The sequence below is a fragment of the Corvus cornix genome, chromosome 3 (assembly GCF_000738735.6).
Source record: "Corvus cornix cornix isolate S_Up_H32 chromosome 3, ASM73873v5, whole genome shotgun sequence".
NCBI lineage: Eukaryota > Metazoa > Chordata > Aves > Passeriformes > Corvidae > Corvus > Corvus cornix.
The window spans coordinates 100,946,260-100,968,168 of record NC_047056.1 but is presented as its reverse complement, the minus strand read 5'-3'; the positions used below and the strand labels follow the sequence as shown (position 1 = coordinate 100,968,168).

Below are 21,909 nucleotides of genomic sequence, written 5' to 3'. Positions count from 1 at the left end.
CCAGCAACTTTTTCACTCACCTGGTAATTCCTCTGTGCAATCCATGTCAGCCTGGTTTGGCTACAAAGATACTTTGAGATGCTCAAAGTTGGAAGTCATGCTACAGTCAAGGAAATGTATTGCTTTCCCTTTGTCCACCAAGACAGACATCTCATCATTGGAGGAAATCAGGTTTGTCAAACAGTTTGTCCTTTTTAGATCCATTCTGGCTGTCCTTATCGTTCCATGTGCATCATGTACTTGGAAGTGGATTCCAGAAGGATTTTGTTTCATGATCATCTTGGGCAGTGTGGTCAGGCTGCTGTTCCACCCTGTAGCTTTCTTGTTGCCCTTTTAGAACATGGACATGACATTTGCCCTTTGCCAGTCATCACCTTCCCAAGTTACCATGACCTTTCAAAGCTGATAGAGAACAGCCTGGTAATGGTCTTGACTGGTTTCTTCAGCACACTTGGATGCATCCTGTGTTGTCTCATGACCTGGTGTATGCTTCACTAGTCTTTAACTCTTAACTTCTCTAGTGTGATACTGTGCTGCCCCACACTCTGCTGTTGGCTTCGAGGAGCTGGGAGGCCTCTGAGCAGGGCTTGAGAGTGAAGTGAAGCAAAAAAGACATTAACTGCCTTGATCTTCTCCATGTCCCTAGTACTAGATCACCTACCTCGCTGAGAGCAGTGGGACCATATTTCCCTCATTCTTTTATTGCCAATGTATTTATAGAAGCTCTTGTTTCCCTTCATAATCCTGGCTAGTTTCAGTCCAGCTGAGCTTGGCTTTCCTAATTTCATCTTTGTCTGGTAACCCATCTCAGCTTCCATGTTCCAAACCTTTACCTTTTGTGCTAGAGTTGAGGCAGAGGTTGCCCATTTATCCAGACTGGCTCTATGCCATTCCTGCTCAATTTCTAGCTAACTAGAACAGACTTTTCTTGCGCTATGAACATGTCTTCTTTGAAGATCAACCCACTCCTCTGCCCTTCAATGCAGCTTTTCACAGGATCCTGCCGGTGAGTTTTCTAAACAAGCCATAGTCTGTTCTCCTGAAGTCCAAGGTCTGCTATTTTCCTTCTTCAGGTCTGTTTCAGCCTTAAATTCCACCATCTCACAGTTGCTTCTGCCAAGTCTGCCACAGACTTTGTCTTGCTGAGCCAGTTTCTTCTTGTTTGTGAGTAATAAATCAGAGTGCTTCCCTGATTTGGCTTGTTGCTTGTTTGGAAGAAATGTTCCTGATGGTCAGGCATCTCCTGGATTGCTTGTAGGCTGCCAAGCTGCTCTTCGTGAATGTGTAGGAATGGTTAAGCTATTTACTAGATGTTCTTATCATTAACTCCCTTAGACCATGTCGTCTTTAATGTCATACTGGATTAACTATCTCTGATCATTTTTTTCCCCTGCATTCAGATCTGAGATCCTGTTTAATGCCTTTCTAGGGATAAAATTCCATGGTATTTGACCCTAAACAGGGATCTCACAATATACACCTCTACCCCTTTCTGAGTATAAGCATCCAGAGCTTTTCATACAATTTCATGCTCTTCCCTGGTAGTTCTTGCTCCAGCCACCTGTTTTGCTTTGTTTTGTTCTTCCTCTAAGCATGTGCAGGGGCTTGTCATGCCTAAGATTACCTCCAGTATTATGGATTCCATTAATTGGTTCCATTATCTTTTGTCCTCATAATAAGAATAGATTTTATTTAGGAATAAATTCTATTCATAAATTCTATTCATTCACCAGGAATGCATTCATAACATGCTTCATTTACAAAATTAAAGTGTCTAGGACCTCGTGTGCTTTTCAAACTTGTCAGAGATCAGATTTTCACTGTTTTCCCTTTTACAGATTCTCGTAACTACTGATAAGACACATACTGACAGGTAGAGCTTATCTGCAGAGTGCTGAACAGAGCATTGTAGACTTAATTTTAAGCAGTGTAGAACTACACATGCGCTGAACACCAAAAAAGCACTTTGAGATGGCCAGCAGTTACATACGCATATGTAAACTTGAATCAATGTTTCGTATAGAATGGATGAGTGGATGTGCAGCCAGATCTTTGCGTGATCTGCAGTTGTATGTGAAGGTTTACTGAGTTACATTCCTTGCCACTTGGCTGCTGTTGAACCCTCCAGGTGTGTAGGAGCAGGTTGCACCTTCAGTGTTTTTTGCGTACCACGTACTTCACCTCAGCATTATCAGTGGAGTGTCAGTGGATCCTGAGAGCACAGCGGGTAGCGAGGAATGATTGCAAATTCCAGATAGGCATCTCTGGCTCTCTTGAAGAGCAGAGTCTTCCCATAAGCTCATGAGTGATTATTAGAGGTGTGAAATGAGAGTCGGCAAAATGTGAAAGACATTTCGGTTGTTACAGCTAAAGGTAGAGGGTTAATGGTTTCCAAAGAATAATGAAAGAGGATATTAATAGTTACTGCAGATTTCAAGAATTACCAAAAAGACTCTAAACATTTGAATAAAATTAGCTTACTTTTACTCTAAGTGAATAGCTAAAATTCTTGTGTTAATACAAGCATTATCACAACTTCTGTTTTATTTGTTTTAGATGAGAAGATTGTGGAAAAAATCCGAGCTTTACAAATGAAAGCTGAAGACTATGACGTTGTTAAGGTGATTGGAAGAGGGGCTTTTGGAGAAGTACAGCTGGTAAGAATGTAATTATTTAATGTTTAGACAGATTAACAGCATTAGCCAAAACCTTCCTCAATCTTCATGTTTTATCTTTTAAAATTCATACTTAAAAAGAACAAGTGTAATTTTCATTGTATTGTGAGATCGTTTCTGTACGTAGTAAACAGTAAATCTGAGTTTAAAACATGATGGATAGGAAGGGAAGAACTCAGGAATCAGTTTGCTATCCTTTGATCAAAATAAAAAAGGCAGTTCATGGCAATTCTAAATCTTTTTGGCCAAAAATATCACTGTATAATAATATCTGAAACCTACAAAAGAGCAAGCAAACACTGCGACAAAAGATTTTTGTTTTGTTCTTATCATTGTGGTGCTTTGTATTGTATTTAAGTGATTTAACTCACAGGATTTGTAAAAGATTCTTTTCTTGACATCGTCCCCTCAACATTGTATGAACTATAATATCGAAAGTATGAATGGGATTACTTTTAAAATTTCTATTGCAGAGAAATTCTGTTATTAAAAAAAGGTAATCAAACTACACAAAGTAACTTGGTGTATCACACATAGTCTAATTTTCATTTAATTTTGGTTTTTCCAGGACTTCCAAGTACTACTATGTGATAAATGGCACAAAAATGTGACCGTATGTATAAGATGGATTGATATATCAGTTTTGAAATAAGCATTGGATGTAAGTGCCAGATAGAATCTAGAATGCAAACATTAGGGACAAGTTATTATGAGCTAACAGATAACTGTGCACCAGTTACCTGATTTTCTGTGTGAGCATTTTTAGAGAAAGAGAGGTGTGGAGCAAGTAATGGAAAGGGGAGCAAGTAATTTCCTGCAATTGAGGCTTGTTGTCTTGTTACCACAAGGTAACAAAAATTACCCTTTTGCTTCTACTTGTTGACGTGGAACACGCATTTTACTGTTCTGTGGTAATTTTGCACTAGGAAGCTGGGAAAATCATATTGTCTTGTAGTGTATAACCATTTTGGGAAATAAAAAGATGTGTTGCAGTTTTGTTGAGGAATGTGGTAAAAGCTAAGCTGTGAAGGGCTTATAGGAGGTACACAGTGTGTATAATTTATAAAATTCTTGGTATTTTCCATATTAGTGTTGGTGAAATTTGTTGGAACAATAAAAAAACCCCTGTGACTAGCCTAATATTATTTGCATGACTCATGGGTAATTTGCAAATTTAGATATGATTATTGTGGCAGATAACAACATCTAATCAGCAATTTTTATTCATCTTTGTCATTTTTTAAGACACCTTCATCCAAGTCTGGTAACATGAGAATGTAGCACCCTCTTTCCTGTTACTATCACGGTCATTTACGTTTTGTTTTCATCCAGAAGAGTGAATGAAGTATGGAGTGGAGTATTTCCAAAAATCCTCATTTTCTAACAAGACTTTAAAGAATCATTATGTATCCTTATATGATTTGATGTCCCTGTTGGCAAGAAATTAAAAACAAAACCAAAAACTTCATCAGAACCTGACTTTTGTTGTGAAGGGGCTGCTGCAGGGTGTTTGTAAGAAAGCAGTCTACTCTATGTCTTTTCAATGACAGTCACGTCAAATGGTTTATTTTAAAGTCTTCTGTTAGATATTTGTATCTTTCCAGTAATCCACATGTAGCAGTGAATAGAGACATTCCTTGTGCACTTGCATGTGAAGTCAGTGAAAAATCAAGTTGTAAGGAGCAGAGTTCCTCATCCATTTGTTGAGGGGGTGGGAGATGAAAAAGAGTTCTGTCCCAATAACAGAAGTCATGTGCCATTTTTAGATGTCACACTCACATACTTGCTGGAAGCATCCAGGAGGATTATATTTTTGATGTGCTTCAAAAATGAAAATACATTGTCTTCATATGTGTATTTCTTAAGAACAGAAGGGGTTTTCTAAATTATTTTATATTTTCTTTTTAACATTTCATTTCAAATAGAAGTTCCTGATGTGTTCTGGAAACTCTTTTTCTTAACTGACCGTGTCATTCACAATTGAAATTTTTAAGAAGAGATGATTTTTTTGTAGTATACATATTGCATTTGGACACTTTGAGGGATCTGAAGACAAACTTCATTTTTCATTTGCCTGACCATTCAAATGTAATGACAAAATGCTTAGTAACCTGGTCATACAATGATGGGGTTTGGGTTTCATTGTTGTCATGGGTTTGGTTTTTTTTTTTTTTTTTTGAATAAGCACTTCAAAAAAAGCAAGAATTCTTGGTATTGTAAGGGAACTTCTATGTGTTCATATAGAGCTCTTCTGTACTTCATATCAATTTAAAAGAACGCTTTTTCTGAAATGTAAAAATACAAGTAGAAATCATCATGTTATGCAGTCTTACAGCTGAAAAGCAGTGGGCTAGTAAATACAACTGCAGATCTGAACTAATATTAGCTGGTGATGTGGACATACATACCTCGATTTTTTGCCTCACAAGGTATGGTACAAGTTTAAACTATTGAGCTAAGCTATATCTATTTCTACTCCATTCAAAATGTTAACACCACTGTTGCAGATGATGGATTTGCAGTAATGAAAATATTTTGCAACACTTTCTGTTATCAAAATAGAAATTTGCTTCAGTGGGGATTAAATACAGAAAGAACCATAAATAACCTGTGATTAAGTACGTGAGTTAAATTAATGACTGTTGTGTTATCAGTATGTGTTGTTATGCATAGGTATTGTAGCGCAAATATTTATTATATGCTTGTAATGGTTATATTAGTATGCTCATTTCTTGGCTTGTAATCTACATTTGCAGCATAAAATAGTCAGCTATGACCTCCTTCATTTAATTTTGTTTTCCCTGAGTCTTCTGCTGCAGTATAGCATTTTCTTGTTAAAGAAGTGGTGTGAAGCAATCAGCTTTCCAGATCCTGTCAAGAAAGTGAAACTCATTCTCTACTGTTGTCTTACAGCTAGTTTTTTTTTCTAAAAAGATTTTTCCTCTTCCTCTCCCCTCCAAAAAATTTAAAAAATAGTCCAGTAAAGAGAGATCAGATGACTCTGGTCTGAGCATCTGACTTCGGTGGAGAAACAATTTCTTTATAAATCCAGAAGTATTAAACTCTACACTTGAGCTCTGGTTTTGCTGGGTCTGTAATGATGGGAAAAGCTAAGAAAACAATTGCCAGCTGCCAGATCACTTCTTCTCTTATGCAGTGCTGTGAATAAATGTGTTGGTGTCTAGGGCAGACAGAAAAATTGAATTATGATGCTTAATATGTTACTTCTGGTTTATGCAGAAATAGTAATTTATGAAAAGCACATCCTGAGTACCTCTTGTTTGTTTTCACTTGTGGAAAAATCCTCTTGATTTGAAATTGAAACTTATCCATAGTTCCTTCTCCCAGGTTGTCTTGGTTTGAAAGACAGGTGTCTGCCAAGGAAGGCAGGAGTGTCCCTTGAAATGAAAAACAAAATGCAACCCCCTTCCCTCCGAATTATTATAATTTTGAAATTAAGGGGCTTTTAGGCAAAGATATGAGGAATAAGAATAACAGTTCTTTACTGTTATATATCTATATGTGTATAACCAGTCAAACAAACAACAATAACTACAGCAGTAACAGCAGACAGAACCACAAACCCAGTCCCAGCCTTCTCGGCTGTCAGGCCCTTTCCCCTCGGGTGCAGTTCCGCTCGCAGCCGGCAGGGGCGCTGGCGGCTCCCGGTGAGCAGGGCAGGTGCGATGGTTCCCCCGCGGCTGCAGGGGGCGCTCCGGAGCGAGCTCGGGGAGCACGCGGCACCGGTGCCCTGGGATCCCGGGAAGGGATGGGACAAAGGAGCTTCACAAAGCCCTGGGCAGCTGATCCCGGTGTCCGGCCGGACCCTCAGGAACAGCAGGCTGGAACGGCAGGGACGAGCACAAATCCCAGGTGGCAGACGAGATGTATCGAACTGCGGAGCTGCAGCGGGAACCCCGGAGGTCTGGGCAGGCAGGGCGTGCGGGGCTACAGAGTAGCGAGGGCTCAAAGCAATGGCGGGGGCAGGGCAAGGCGGGCTTGGGAATCCCAGGGTTTCTCTGGTAGAAGGCAGGAAGCTGGAAAAAGAAAACCCAGAAACCTGCAGTGTTGACGAATTCCTTCCAGCCTCTCTCTCTGTCCAAACGCAGGGAACTAACAGCCCACAAGCCCAGGTGAAAGAGAGTACTACGGTTGGACCCCTCCCCCTGTGGCCAGGTCTTTTGTTTTTCTAAAGCACCCAGTAATTTGTCCCCCTGGCAACGTGTATGGGGAAAATTCTTTAAGAGAAAAAGAAAACAAAAGGAGAACTCCTAAAACCCCAACACAGGTCTAACCACGAAGGACTATAACGTTGCAGTGACACAGCAGACTGACCTGGTCATGTACTGGAAGACAAAACTAAAGCAGAGTTAACGCTTTCTTGTGTTTGGGTACTACAGGATGGTCTGGGTGACAGTCTTTACTGTCTGATTTCATAGTGTAGCAAACCAGTGGTTGTCATGGCCTGCCTAAACAGATGCTAGTTTATTTTTCTTCATTAAGTGCTTTGTTTATTAGGTTTAGTTCCCCACCCACTGCTGATGTACAGTTCTGTAGTAAAGCAGATAAAGCAGTTACGTTTTATTACCTGAAAATTTGTCAGGCCATGAGCTTTGATACCCTATCTGTAGTCATTCCTTATGGCTTTATTAAGTATTTTAGGGTACCTGTAATTACTTAAAGTCTTAGAGTTTGTTTCAAAACTCCATTCTAGGATATTAATTTTTTTTCTGAATCATAAAAGAGACAGTACCATTACCAACACTACGTACTCAATCTGATAACTTCAAATGGATGTGTTATTTTCTGTGCCTACTGATTGTCTTGCCATGTGAATGCTGTGGAAATTATGCATGCCTTTTGTGTGTACTTGTTTATTGAAAGTATTAGATTGTTGAAGCAGAGGGAAATTATTTTTTCTAAATGCATTTTCGTGAGTTAAACGAGGCCATGTTACTCAGTGTAATGGCATGAAGGGATTTTCCTACCTATTTTGAGAGTTACTCTGGTGAGCTGCAGTTTAAATTTGGCAGTTCATTTTAACAGTTGGAAGAAATTGAAACATCATGACAGTTTAATACATGAATAATCTGCTGTATGAGCCAATATCTGTATGTACAAATATAGCTCTGGGTAAAGAGCACAGTGACTAGCAGCTAAAAAGGCCGACTCCAGGGGCCATGGTGCTTATAGAAGGAGGACTGTCAGCGGTAGGTCTGCTCACCTGCAAGGTGTGCCAAATCACACTCACTCTCTGGATGTGCCAGTATATTTGTTATTGCTTTGCTTCTGGGATTTTTGTACAGAGAAAGAACCTACCTTGAAATTTTCTCAAGAAATCATTTAGCCAATAACCTATTGGCACTATTTCAAGAGGTGTACAGACTGTGATTTTGTGCCCCCCACTCCTCTTTACTTTGCCTGTCCTGTACATGAGCTTCCTTCAGGCTGTGCTGATTTCCAAGAATTTTTTTCCCCAAGTAGTGGGAGACAGTGGTTCTTTTAAATGAAGGCAGCTACTCTAACTGCACCTAGGCAAGAGTGCACAGTGACTTTAGGAATTGTAAACTACTAAATACACTACAAAGCTTCAATGAGAACTTTCACAGAAAATGCATCTTCAATTAAACAGTAGCTTTTTGAGGTTTCTGGTCTTTGTGATTCTTCTGGTTTTGGGCAGGATTACAAAAGCTCTGCTTAGGGGAGTATAGTTTGTGGTGTACCACCAAGTCTTTGTAAATAATCCCACGTGGGATTTTTAAGTGGGAAGAAGTTAGTTTTCAAAATACTTCTTTAGGACACCTTCACTAGCTGACTAATTAACGTCCTAAAACATGCTTATAGAGTTGTTAGTGCGCATAGATACCATGTTTCTGTTCTGGTGTTATGTTGGAGGTTTTTTGATCTAACTGTAAAGAAGGTTGTTTGTTAGTGTTAAACTATGCAAGATACTAATAATAAAACCTTTGCACCTATATCTTGAAGGCAAAAAGCCCCAGTTTCAAGAACAGCAAGTCCTTAAATAATCCTGTTTCTGTTCATGTTCTTGCTCTTTCCAAGGTTATCCCTTCCACCTGATGCTTCTTCTATTCCTTCAGCAATATTAATTTTTGCAGCTCCTCAGGAGCAGGAGACTGATGCTCCCAGATCTATAGACCACACAGGTGCCTCTCTGAAGCTTTGCACTGCAGATGTCATGAAACTGCATCTACAGCTGTTCAGAAAAGCCTATTAAACATTCTTTCAAGTAACATAATTAAAATCAGATACTGTGCAAAACTAAGTAGTTAGGAGATCTGCTTTGTTTACTAGATGTGAGGGGTTTTAAATGCACCAGAAAATCATAACTTCAAGTTTCTGGTGCATTTCACAATTTTCACAAATCAATTTCACAAACTAGTCCACTGAATTTTTAATTTTAACAGGAAAAAATATGCAGAAACTTAAGGTCCTGATGACTCAGACTTCTTACAGCTGAATACTTCTCACCTTGATTTCTTTAAAAAACACTCAAGAATGTTAAAAACCTGTTCCTTTAATAGTTTTTCATAAAATAGGATGTCTCATGATTAATTAGCTGAGTAATGACTTCAGTGTGCAATTTAAGGATTTGGTTTCGTGTCTGCATTCAGATGAAGTTTTCAAAAACATTTTCATATTTTGTAATAAAAGCTTTAATTCCAGTTTTCCAACAAGATCTATTGTATTAATTTTGCACAATTTAAAGTGAATTTAAGAACTTTTTAGGAAAATAAATAGGAGCAATTGTTTTGGTGTAAAATAAAAATTGACAGAGGCTGAAGCAGACCTCTTGCCCAGTTTCTAACGTGAATTAATTCAATGGCTAGACAGTGTTCAGAATAAGAAAATAAAAGCAGAGTTAGACTTTATTTCCTGCTATGGTGGGGTTTTTTGAGCAGCTGTTAGGCTTTTCTTTTTAGGTTTGGAAGTTCTCAAATCCTTACTGTGTAGAAAACAGAGCGTATGAGGACCTGGAGGCATTGCATCCCAGAAAGCAGTTTGCACGTAGCAGAAACATACTGTGCTGGTACTCAGGTTTTTAACAAGGGGTTTTAAAAAGGTTGCTTCTCTTCTTTCTCAACCAACAGGTTCGCCATAAAATGACACAGAAGGTTTATGCAATGAAGCTACTTAGTAAATTTGAAATGATCAAGAGATCAGATTCAGCCTTTTTCTGGGAAGAAAGAGATATCATGGCCTTCGCCAACAGCCCGTGGGTGGTTCAGGTAAGGAAGATGTGTAAAAGTAAAATAATAATAATAGCAACAACAGCAATAGTAATGATGCTGATGCCATAAGTACTTCCCAGGTTTGAGGTGGTTTTGAATTTTCACTGAAACTTAAATCAAGATTTAGGTTCAGATTTTTACTTCTAAAAAATACATTTTTACAGCAATTTCACTAAGTTTTGTGTATTTGGCTATGTTAGAAAGTAGATTAATTTACATTTTAGTCACTGCAAATGCATCATAAAACAGAACTAAGCAGAATTTTGTAATACTTACATAATTGTTTGGAATAATAGGGAAGTTATCTTTCCACTACGAAAAATTCTGTATAAGAATGTAGAAACAAATGTGACTGGTATTTCCAGTCTTTTGTCATAATACAGTCAGTTGATCACAGGCAGTTGGTATGAAGAGTCCTTTAAATAGTCACTGTCTTTTCAGCTGCAGTTTGAAATATGGATGAGTGTGCAGCTCTGGTCTGCGAGACAGCAGGCTGTAGCAGTGGTTTCCTTGAAACCATCTTCTCTTAGTGGTCAGTTACAGACCAGCACTCGGAATATCCAAGTAATGGAGAGTAGACTTCTTCAGATGGTCTTGAACACCGTCACTCGTAGCTGTCTCGTGACGTGTGTCATCAAGATGCTGTAATGTGAATTATGCCTTTGGGAACAATCAGTACTGATTATTGCCATTTGTTGTAACTGGTAAATTGCACTAGTCAACAAAAGGAGTAGTGAAAGCGTGTGTTTGGAGAAATTGTTAGTCCTTAATTTTGTTAAATAATTAATTTAAATGCTCTCATATATATTGCCATGCTTCTGTATATTTAATAAGACTGGCTTTAGGTGTTCCATATATTTTTCATAACAATTTACCTCAGGTAAACAAAGATTTTTATTTAGATGTTTTGCTCTTTGAGCATGTTCTTTGCTCTTGCCTATATTTAGCAGAAATACTTAAACAAATAGATAATTTTTTTATTTAGTTCTTTGTTCTAGTAACAGTAATTGTCAGGAACTATTTTTCACATGCAGTTGAAAGTAACGAGAAATGCATGACGTGGATTTTCAAAGGAAACTGTCACAAGCAGGATATAAATGTGTGTCTGTATTTGTAAATAGCAGATGAACTAAAGTGTAGTTGCAATTGTGCCTTCTATGATTACGTGTATTAGTGTGATATATTTAGGTGATGTTGTCTAGAGGGGTAGGACACTGAGCTGGTTTGAAGAAAATGTAGGTCCTGTTCTGATCTAGAAACTGGGACAGATAACAGTGCTTCTCTGTGTCTAGTTTTCAATGTGAAAACAAATGAAACAAGAGCCCTAGATAGTTTTAAATTTTTTTTAATGAAATCCCTTGAGGGCAGTAACAAAAGTGCTGTATAAAGACATAGTGCTTTTATTTATTATTATGTTATATTAATAACTCTATGTGTGAGGATATAGAGATTATTTTGAATCTTCACTTAGATTTTAATGACCCAATGCATTATTGTACTCTATATTGTATATATTATCCATTTGTGCAAACACAGTGCAATATATGTGTATTAAAATATGTATTTCTAATCTAGGTCTTCTGTCACAAGTTACACAGTTCATTTTAATCTGAATGTCAAATATCCATAATAACATACCCACCTTTCATGGTTCCTCATCCTCCACAGTCTACCTGATTCTGACTTCGTCCTTACCACACATCCTATTTTTCAATTGCCTTTTAATTTTGTGTGTGTAATTTAAAGATGTGAATGATTTTCATTTTTAAGGTAAGGCAGTATTCCCTGAGAAATAAGGTGAGACTTTCAGAGACTTTCACACCAGTCATTGAACAGTTGATAGTAATGTTTTTTGCTGGACTGAGCTATTTTCAGACCTGGTGATGACAGAGTGGAGTCTCTAAAACTTCAGCACTCTAGGTCTGAAATACATTTTAAAGAGACTGAACTGAACTTTCACTATCATGCCAGTAGGAAACATACTGACCGCAACTTAGACCAGACCAGTATTTTATTGTTAAGTACAGTATCTTTGAATTGTGTTATAGCTGTCTTCAGGAACATTTTGTTTTTATTTCTTATTTCAATATGTGTTGATTTAGGACAAAGTCAGCAGTGCAGTGACTTTTCAAACATGTACCGAGATAAGGAATTTATAATATAGAATATTTAGAAACAGTTTAAGATGCTGCTCACTGTTCGGCTATTTTCAGATCAGAACATGATGCTCCCTTTTGCAGATTTGATACTTTGCGTTTTGACTCATTGATACTTCTTAATACCAAGAAACATGGAGATTATAGATAGACAGATAGATAGATAGATGCCTATAGTATTAAAATAACGAGGAAATATTTTTCACTTTCTCAAAAATTATAATGAGGGGGTTTTGAAGTTCAGTAAATTTCAAGGTACTGTCATAATTAAGAGAAAAATGTATATTCGATGCATATTAAAAATAATCTTGAAAACATATTCTCAGGTCTAATGAAACTTCAAGATAAAGGGCTTTATTCTTTTCCCTAGGTGTCTGAAAAGTAATTGCATTTTTTTCCTTTCCTTTTTTTAACGTTGCAGCTATTTTGTGCCTTTCAAGATGACAAATATTTGTACATGGTAATGGAATACATGCCAGGTGGAGATCTTGTAAACCTTATGAGCAATTACGATGTGCCTGAGAAATGGGCCAAGTTCTACACAGCTGAAGTTGTTCTTGCTCTTGATGCAATTCACTCCATGGGCTTGATACACAGAGATGTGAAGCCTGACAATATGCTTTTAGATAAACATGGGCATCTGAAGCTGGCAGATTTTGGCACTTGCATGAAAATGGATGAAGTAAGTATGCAACTAAATGATTTACCATCTATAAAACTGTAATTCTAAATTACATCTAAATTTAAGGTTATTGTCCTATGAAGTATAATACCCAAAGGAACACTCATCAAATTATCTACTTGGTTATAAAGTTGTTTGTTGCTTCCTACTTTTAAATATAAGAGTATTTTAAGTAGTGTAACTTTTTCTGTTATAAACTGTTCTCTCACACGGAAGAAGGACATAAACTTACTCTTCGCTGTTTTTGAAAGCATGTGTATTTATGAATTTCTGAGGTACATTTTTTTTGCCAAATGTCTTAAAAGCTTGCAAGATAACTCTTAGTTTCAACTTTAATAACCTTGGAACAGTTTATAAGGTGACATTTTTTTGTAAATGAAATTATTTTATAGGCAAGATACATTCCGTGTGATTTATTCCTGTATCTAATTGTTCTCATAGCATCCTCTAGTGGTCATTCAAATGAGGTCACAGTACGGCAGCAGTGGTATGTGATATATTGATCACAATCTGTTAGTTACTTGTCAAGATGCCAAGATGTCAATTTAAATGATGTAATTGTCCAGATTTTACCATGTACAGCCAAATACAGTTTTCTAATGAGACTGCATAGGAATATTTTTAACAGGATATTATCAAAAAAACTTGAAAATAAAACTACCTTTTGCAGTTCGCAGTCTTAGAATCTTGCCTAACACACGGTGTTATGCTGTAATTTACAGAATATGAAAAATCCTAACAGATTCTAAAAGAATTGTATATGAATGTGTGTTATGATTTACCTGGTCTTTGAAAGTGTTCTGTAGTAGTGTTGGCTAGAGTGATCCTTTTAAGCTTATTTGCTTTTATGCTTTGGGTTTTTTTCTGTATTGTTTAGGCAGTGCTTGATATAATTTCTGCAATCTACTTAATTTGCATTTGCATCATTAAGTTAATGTCTCTTCAGCAGTATCTAGAAGTACTGTGTCTGGTTAGGGTGGGTTTTTTTTCACATGATGTTATATTAACTTCATCATTGTCCAACTGCAGCTGTTTATTGAAGTTCAGTCTGTTTAGTTCTGTTGATGTTGTTTGTAGTTGTTACTCTAAAGGCAAAGATAATATTTACCTCCATTTTGTTGATTTACTTGCCTATATTTTGGAGGACAGCATTTACTTTAATTGAAAAGAACCAAAGTAGTACATGGTTTCTTAATTTAGTCAAAAATATTAATATTTGTTTTGAGTTTGTAGATCATAATGTCTTAAGGGAATCTGTTGTTCAGTGGAAGTGACAACAAAAAAGCATCAAAAAGCTCATACTATAAATCCTCTGTGCTGTTTTAGGGACCCCAGAAATGGTGGACCTACACCTTTTACTTTTTTCTTCTTCACTTCTATTGTTAAAAGAATTGAATATTAAAATGTGGATGATGATACTATAAATGTGAGAAATGCATCCGAGTTTCTCGTAAAAAGTTACAGTGAGCTCTGCTTTAGACTGGGCATCATCAGCAGACCAGTGATCTCCTAGAGAAGTTAATTTTTTAAAAGATTACATTTTAAGTTCTTTGTATTTCTCAGATTCAGTGGAATGGCAAACATTTTTTCTACAGGAAGCTTTAGAAGTTGAGAGGTTCTGGATTGTCTCCAAATCTCATGCTACTTCTTAGAAAACATGAACACATCCCAGCTGTGTAAACATAATATTGGTGTTGGCAGACTGATTTGTAGAAAATATATGCTTACCCAATACATATTTATTTTTCTGGATTTGGATCTCTTTTAGCAGTTGTGAGCATTAGCATCTTCCTTATGCTGTTGAGACCCCAGGAAAATTTGTTGAGAGATTTTTCTGACCTTTGCTGTGGAATTGTGTTCAGTGTCTGCTTAAGTCAGCCAGGCCAGAACAGACACTTGCAGCAGAGTTTCTCCTTATAATTTTGTGGAAAGAGTTGCTAAGTGTTTTAGAAATCTTTTCCAGCATAAAAGGAACTGTTCTGTTTATGTAACTCAGTTGTAATAACTGGGGGGTTGCGGTGTTGTTTTTCATTGTTTGGTTGTTTTTTTTAAATTAGTTGTCTTTTTAAAAATCTACAACAAAGTGAGTATTTCTATTGTTGAATAAAGAATGGAGTTAGACTCAAAAATTGAGTAGGAATTGTGGTTCCCTTTTTTTGCTATTTAGGTATGATAAGGTAGACCAGGGCAGGGCTCACCAGGCTCTGTCTAATCCTCAGGTGTTGTGTAAGAAACTAGACAGCTGCTGGCTTTGGTAGGCGTCGTAGGGCCAGGAGCTCCCAGGTTGCCATGCATAGCACTGTCCTGTGCTAACTGAGCTTTCAGCAGAGCACAGATTCAGAGTATATCTGTTGAAAAATATATGACCAAAAGAAGGGATGTTTGCCACTTGGGATTATTGCCTCAGCCCAGGCAGTTCAGCTGAAAGAAGCAGTGTGTTCTTCTTTATGGAACCCAGCTTCTTTCTCATTGAAGCTTGTGCAGTGAAGAGGACTCTGCTGGATCCTTCCTGCCTCAGTCCCTTGTCTGCAGGACAGTGCACAAGCTGCCTGCAGCATTAACACCTGATATGTGCAATCCTCTCATGTTTCCACACAAACACCCTCCAGCTCTGGAAGGAACTTCCTGAGGGAGAGCCTGATTGTCAGCCTTGGTTCAAGACAGCAAGTCCTTCAGGTCTGATGGAGATCTTCCTGAAGATGAAACCTGAATTGCTTAGTCTTCAGCAATATAATAATGTTGAATGATGCCGGGAAACAGCAGTCTCACCACCAAGTTGTCAGGAGCAGCAAGAACATTGCTGTGTCTCCTGGACAGCCTATTTTTTTAAACTGTGCACTGTACATCTCTCACATAGCTGCAGGAGATGAGTTCCAAGGTCCATCATGATCTTTTGAGGTGATGAGAAAAGTTTCAGGTAAAACACTGGCCTGAGACTCCTGACATGATAACTGTTAGAGTAAGTGTGCTACTCAGGCATAAATAGAGGCTTGGTGTTTGAAACACAGGAGTAACACATCGCCCAGAGAATACAGCGCCATTTAAGTCTCTTCAGAATGCAGGGACTGCCAAGGTGTTATGTACTGGACAGAGGGCTTGTCCCTGTTTACTCAGCTTTGATGCCAGAGATCACAGAAGTGAGTCTGACTGTGGTATTTAAGGTGCCCAGTACTTAAAAATATGTACAGAACAACACCCAAGTTCTTGGAAAGAAGAAATGTGTAAATGAGTGGAACAGAAATCTGGGAATTTTATATTGAGGTGATAATGGTCCAGCCTCCCCAGGGATATGGTAGAATCCCCATTGCTGGAGGTTTTGTGATGCACTCGGACAGGGTGCTAGATAATCTTATATAAGCTCCTTTTCCTATGACAGTTTGGGACAGATGATCTTTCAAGTTCTCTTCCAAGCCAGGCTGTTCTGTAAATGCATTTCTAGGTAAATTCCTGAGACAGAAGGTAGAGAGTGGTATGGGGAATAAGTACAACCAGCTCCACGTGCTTCAGAGAGCTATGGTCCATTGCAACTGGTGTTAGCATGCAAGGCCTTTTTTTACTGTGGAAATATTTTTTGTTTTACTGTTCAATTCTTTGGCATCTTCTCTGAAAACTTAAGGTGTTATTACATGGAGTTCTCTAGCATCCGTAACATTGTTGAAAAGACTTTCCTTTTGCTTCATACTAGCCATCAGACTTGGGTAGGTCTGGCTGGTTTTTGGCACAGCCTTTTGTTTGTTTAAGACTTCAGAAAATATCAACCTGTGTAACATATTAAAAAGTATTCTTGCTTTGGTGTGTTAATTATAGAGGGATGGGAAATGGGGTGTTATTAAATGCTTAGGTGTCAAGGTGGTGAGGCTGTGACTGAAGCTGCAGACTTCAGAGAACTCTTTCAGAACTGTTTTGGTGACTTTGTTTTTAAAGAATCTCATTAGCCAGGGAGGGATTCAGGTGGCTTCAACCCGACTTGACTGAGCAAAAACTCAGACTTTCCTTTGTTGTAATTTTGTGTTTGGATAGGGAAGAGATAGACACATACCAGTGTTGGAGACCTCGTTAAGTTGCCTCAGTCCTACTGGATGAGCAGAATCACATAACCCTAGAGCAATTCCTCCTGTGCTCAAAGTAAAGAGAGGCTTAGGCTTCAGAGAAGACATGTAGGTTAGTGCCCACAGTGCTGTGACAAGCTGGACATTCAGACAGTGGTCCCTGCCATGTGCTAGAACAGTTTCAAATGCTGTCAGCTTTAGATTTCTGTAGTCTTTGAGCTTTAGTTTATTTTGCAGTGTTAAAGTGTGTTTGCCTGTATTTTTCTTTTCCCAGTGAATGCATTAGATCTTCTGGAAAGAGTTAACTTCATTTTCTTATCCCAGTATGAACAAGCTATGTGCTATCTCATCCAGTATAGAATGCAAAAGTTTACCTGCTCTTCATTCTGGAACTGAGCAGTTAAAATTTCTTTAGGTTTCAATTTTAGCATGGAATCATAGAAGATAATAGGCATTTGCCAGGAGTGCTTGAACTATTCCATAGGTCTCTACGGTATTTGGTCATCCCTTTAGTTTTTGCCTGCTGGTTCATGACTTTCTGTATTCTGTTTTAGTACAGAAATAAAAGTTTTTCACAGTTCATATTGTGTATGAGAAAGAATATTGTAATGTGGTGTCTAAGTTTTGCATATCAGTACAATTCCCGAGAAGGAATGTTTCTCTTATTTTCTTTAAATATGTATTTTGACCTTAGTTGTTGCTACTAATATTCTGTATTAATATTCAGAATTAATACATATTGCCATTCATGCTGATGGCAAAATGCATGAAGAACCTTTGTAAGATGACTTAGATAAAAATTCAGATTGAGAAACAGAATAAAAGATGAGTGTCTTTTTGGACTTCTGTAACTTCATCCAGGATTTCATTTCATTCATCCATCTGATCTCTCAGGAGTGAATTCAGTGAATTTGATTAAAGGAAACAAGACTTATAACTCTGAACCAGAATGCTGGCAGATCTGATTGATGCTTCTGCGCCACTTAACCTGTACATTTTTAGTTTCTCAGTGTGAAGCAGAGGATGAGGAATCATTCCATTGATACAACTGTGGTAATATGTTAATAAAAAAAAAAATTAAAAAAAAAAAAAGCTTTGCTGTTCCTTAAAAATATCTTCTCCTTTTATTCTTCTTCCTAGCTTTAAACAAAAAACAAGCTGTGTCTATAAAAATTTACCTATAACTTGATTTATTGCCTGAATAAATTGTTATGTATCTGCTTTGTAGGGCCTAGAATTCATAACTTGTCAAAATTATTCCAAAGTTTGTCCCTGAATTCAATCAGAAAAGGAGCGGTCTGGTATGGTGCGTAGCTTCATACTGAAACCAATGGTAAAAATAAAATTGTTGAATTTTGGGAAGATGAAGTTAAGAGAAATCATTATGGAGTAGGCAGGGGTAAGCACATTACCAAGAAATGGCATTTCAATCCACATTGCTTCTTGAATAAAAAAATAGTCTTTAAAACACACTCCTCAAACCAAGTATTTTAGGCTATATTTTTTATGCTTTTCTGTCCTACTAACAGAGGAATTGGTTAAAGAGGTGCTCAGAAGCCCCTCGAACTGAGCTGTTTGTATTGTTACTGTTGCACAGACAGGAATGGTGCGCTGCGACACAGCCGTGGGGACCCCCGACTACATCTCGCCCGAAGTCCTGAAATCGCAGGGGGGTGATGGTTATTATGGACGGGAATGTGACTGGTGGTCTGTAGGGGTTTTCCTTTTTGAGATGTTAGTTGGTAAGTAGTGATTTCTTCTGCTAATGAGATTATCATTGAGTCTTTCCTGTGCCTTTAGCTGTATCTTGCTGCATGGAGGCTGCTCCTACCTCCCTAACAGCTTCTTTTGGCTGATGCTGCAGCTTAATTCCCGTTCTCTTTGCTCTCTGTCACTCTTGCACTGTGACAGCTGTTTACGTGCTTGCTCAGTGATTAGTTCCCTGACTCAGTTCAGCTTAAAACTAATTCTTAGAATAGTTTTAACTAGGGTCAGCTACCTCACCATGTTTGTGCCACCTCAGGCAGGACTGAGTTTGCAGGGGCACAAGAGATGAGAAAGGAATGGAAAGGGCAGGACTGTCCTTTTCTCCTTTTCCACAGCACATCAGTGTCTTCTATTAGGTCAAGATGAGGAAGTATGGCTTGATTCTTTCTTTTGTGCTTGAGTCAGGATTTTCTAGTAGAATACACTGGACTGCTATGGCATCAAACGTACAATATAATCTGTTAAGGAGATGAGTCATCTGCATCTTAAAATACAGTGAGGATCAGTATGATAGTCTGGTAGCAAAACACTCATTATGGAAGGATGGAATTGAGCATACAATTATTAAAAATCCAAATCAGCATTTTCTGGGAATACTGCAGATTTGATGTTTCTGGTATCCTGAGCCAGGAAAGACACTTGAACATATGATGCTATTACTATTTCCAACTCTTTCAGAATTACAGCATTTTGACTTTACGAATGTGTGGTTTATAGTTAATAGTCTCTCATGAACAATTTTAGCAGTAAATAAAATTATTCAGTTCTTAAAATATTGGGCATAGCTGTCTGGAATGTTTTCTCACCATTTCAGAGCCTCTTTTTTCCCCCCCTTGTATTTAGGAGGAAAATATTGCTTAATTTCTCCATATCCCACACACTGGGAGAAAGTATCTATTTTTGTCTGTGGTTATGTATCAGATTCTGGCTATGGTCTTCTAAAACTTTGCACTTCAAATAAAGCACAGAAACTGTTTTGTTATTCTGGTTTTGATAAGCTGCAGAACTAATGAAAATGGTAATTTTATTATGAAATGAAAATTTTATTGTGTGCTTAAGTAAAAGGTTAAATGTTGGTCACATGATGAATCCTAACATTGGTTCAGTGACTTAAGATAGTTTTGAGGTGTGGCCAAAATCAGAGCTTCCAAGACAGAAGACCATTGAGAATAGGAAGGTTGGGAAAGAGGGAGGCAGCAGCAGTATCAGTGATCCCCACCTGCAATGCACTGGTATGGCAACCTAATGAATTTACTAAAAGTCTAGAAGTGGTGTGTACCAATTTCTTATTTTGCTATAAAATGACAGAAAGAGACAAAAGTTAGGATTGTCGTATTTATATTCTTTTGAAAGCAGAAAAGTTGTTGTCCGTTGGTCTGTTTGTACATTTTTTCATGTTCGTGGCTTTTGAAATGCTCAGTTCCTTGTTGGAAAGCTGCAGCCTGCCATGCCAGATGATTCCTGCCTGCACACAGCACACCACAACAGAGGAAAGAGCCTAGCTCATGTGACTGATTGTTCACCTTCTCTATTAAACCTATGGATTAGCTGGGAGATAGGATTTCTGTAAAAGTTGCAGCTTCTTGGTTACACACCCAAACCATTTGTATGTTGAGAATGTTGCCCATTAATTTGACTGTCAGTTGCCTTGTCGCAGCCTATTCTTTTCACTTGCCCCAGTTTTACCTTTCTTAAGTCTAGTTCCTTTGGAAATATCTTTAACTACAGCCTCAGCTGGAAACCTCTTGATGAAAAAGGTCTATGATTTTAAAAGCCACCTGCCATGTTTATATGGGCACTCAAGCTGATGTAATTTGTCAGTCAACAAGATTTATTAATATGGGTTTAACAGTGTGGTAACACACTGGGAAGGCTCCTGCTCAGAGCTGACATCCCTTAGGGAGGATGCCTCTCAAATGGTCTTTAGAGAGCTTTGGTGGATTCCTTCCAACAAATGTGCATTAGCAAGTCTTTAATGAGTTTTGGTCCATTTTAGCATTGGAGTATTTAAGGATTGATTCATATGGGTGTCAGCCATTATGTAAACTAGAAAATATATTGGGAGTCTTAAGGCAGAACAAAACATGTATATCACCATAAAAAATTCTGGTAGTGATAGGCAGGATGGGAAATGGTGTAGTTTGTAACACAGATGTTTTAGGGAAGGAATATTTGTAGTAGTATACATTATTTTGTACCCTGCATGTCCAATTCTTTTCTTTTTCTTAATAAAAGACTCTTCTAGGTAAACTGCTTGTAGACTTTTCATTATATCTTTTGTCTTATTCAACTCACATAACTTAAACATGATGTAAAATCACAGCCAGTTTACTATTTTATTTTCAGGTGATACTCCTTTTTATGCAGACTCGCTAGTAGGAACATACAGTAAAATTATGGATCATAAGAACTCATTGCATTTCCCGGATGATGTGGAAATCTCTAAGCATGCAAAGAACCTTATCTGTGCCTTTTTAACTGATAGGTAAGTGCATATGTTGTTCTGGCACTGTTTTTTATTTTGGATGGTATTGGCTGTATTTATTTTGGATGGTATATTGTGAAAATTAATTCCTTCTACTACTTCTCCTGATCTCTGTTCAGATCTCTTCTGCCAAACCTCCCATTCTCTAGTTTTTCTTTGAGGTGTGTTTTTCCAGGTATTGTATTTTATTTCTATGAGCACTTCAGACAGCTCTTGTTAACAACACAGTTTGTGCTGGACAAATCCTTCCAATTGCAATAACAAACGTGTAAGGCTGAAAGTAATTCGTAACCTCCAGGGCAGTGACAAAATTGTTTTGCTCAATGTCTATGTGGGTGTTACATAAAAAAACTGGAAGCAAAAACTTTTCTGAAAGTAAGCATGTTCTTACTGAATTTGTTTAAGGTTTCTTAGAGTGTTAGAAATTTTTTTTTCATTTGCTTTGTTGCATTAATTGGTAAATACAGCTAACAAACCTGCAAGGTTATTGTTATCCTAGAAGTTTCCCTTTATGGGACTAAGTCACTAACTGAAATTAAGCTGTGGAAGCTTGTTTTTGACCTGAACACTTACATTTTGTTTAGTTTCAGAAAGCAGAGAGAATCTTTGATTTCACTGATTTAAAAGACCAACAGTGTAGGTCCACAGTTAACTCTGGAATGATGATGACTTCTTATGCTTTCCTGTCATCATCTGAACTCGGCTGGAGCAGGGCATCTGGCCACTATAGAAGGAGGAATTGGGAAAACAAAATGCATTATAATGGGTTTTGCATTCAGAGAGAGACTGTTTGCTGTACTGAGCAAGACTGTGATTGGTCAGGAAGGATGTGCTTTATTTAACAG

At 37.7% G+C, this 21,909-nt stretch overlaps 1 protein-coding gene across 3 annotated transcripts in view; it reads left to right on the top strand.

Moving 5' to 3' along the window:
* Positions 1–21,909, top strand: part of ROCK2 (Rho associated coiled-coil containing protein kinase 2) — a 107,287-nt gene that overhangs the window by 48,771 nt on the left and 36,607 nt on the right. For all 3 annotated transcript variants that reach the window (XM_039569627.1, XM_010393315.4, XM_019282147.2), the window contains 5 exons: positions 2,557–2,657; positions 9,785–9,922; positions 12,503–12,763; positions 18,410–18,554; positions 20,926–21,064. In XM_039569627.1, coding sequence (XP_039425561.1) covers positions 2,592–2,657; positions 9,785–9,922; positions 12,503–12,763; positions 18,410–18,554; positions 20,926–21,064 — 749 coding nt within the window. In that variant the 5' untranslated portion in view covers positions 2,557–2,591. The remainder of the gene's footprint in view (positions 1–2,556; positions 2,658–9,784; positions 9,923–12,502; positions 12,764–18,409; positions 18,555–20,925; positions 21,065–21,909) is intronic.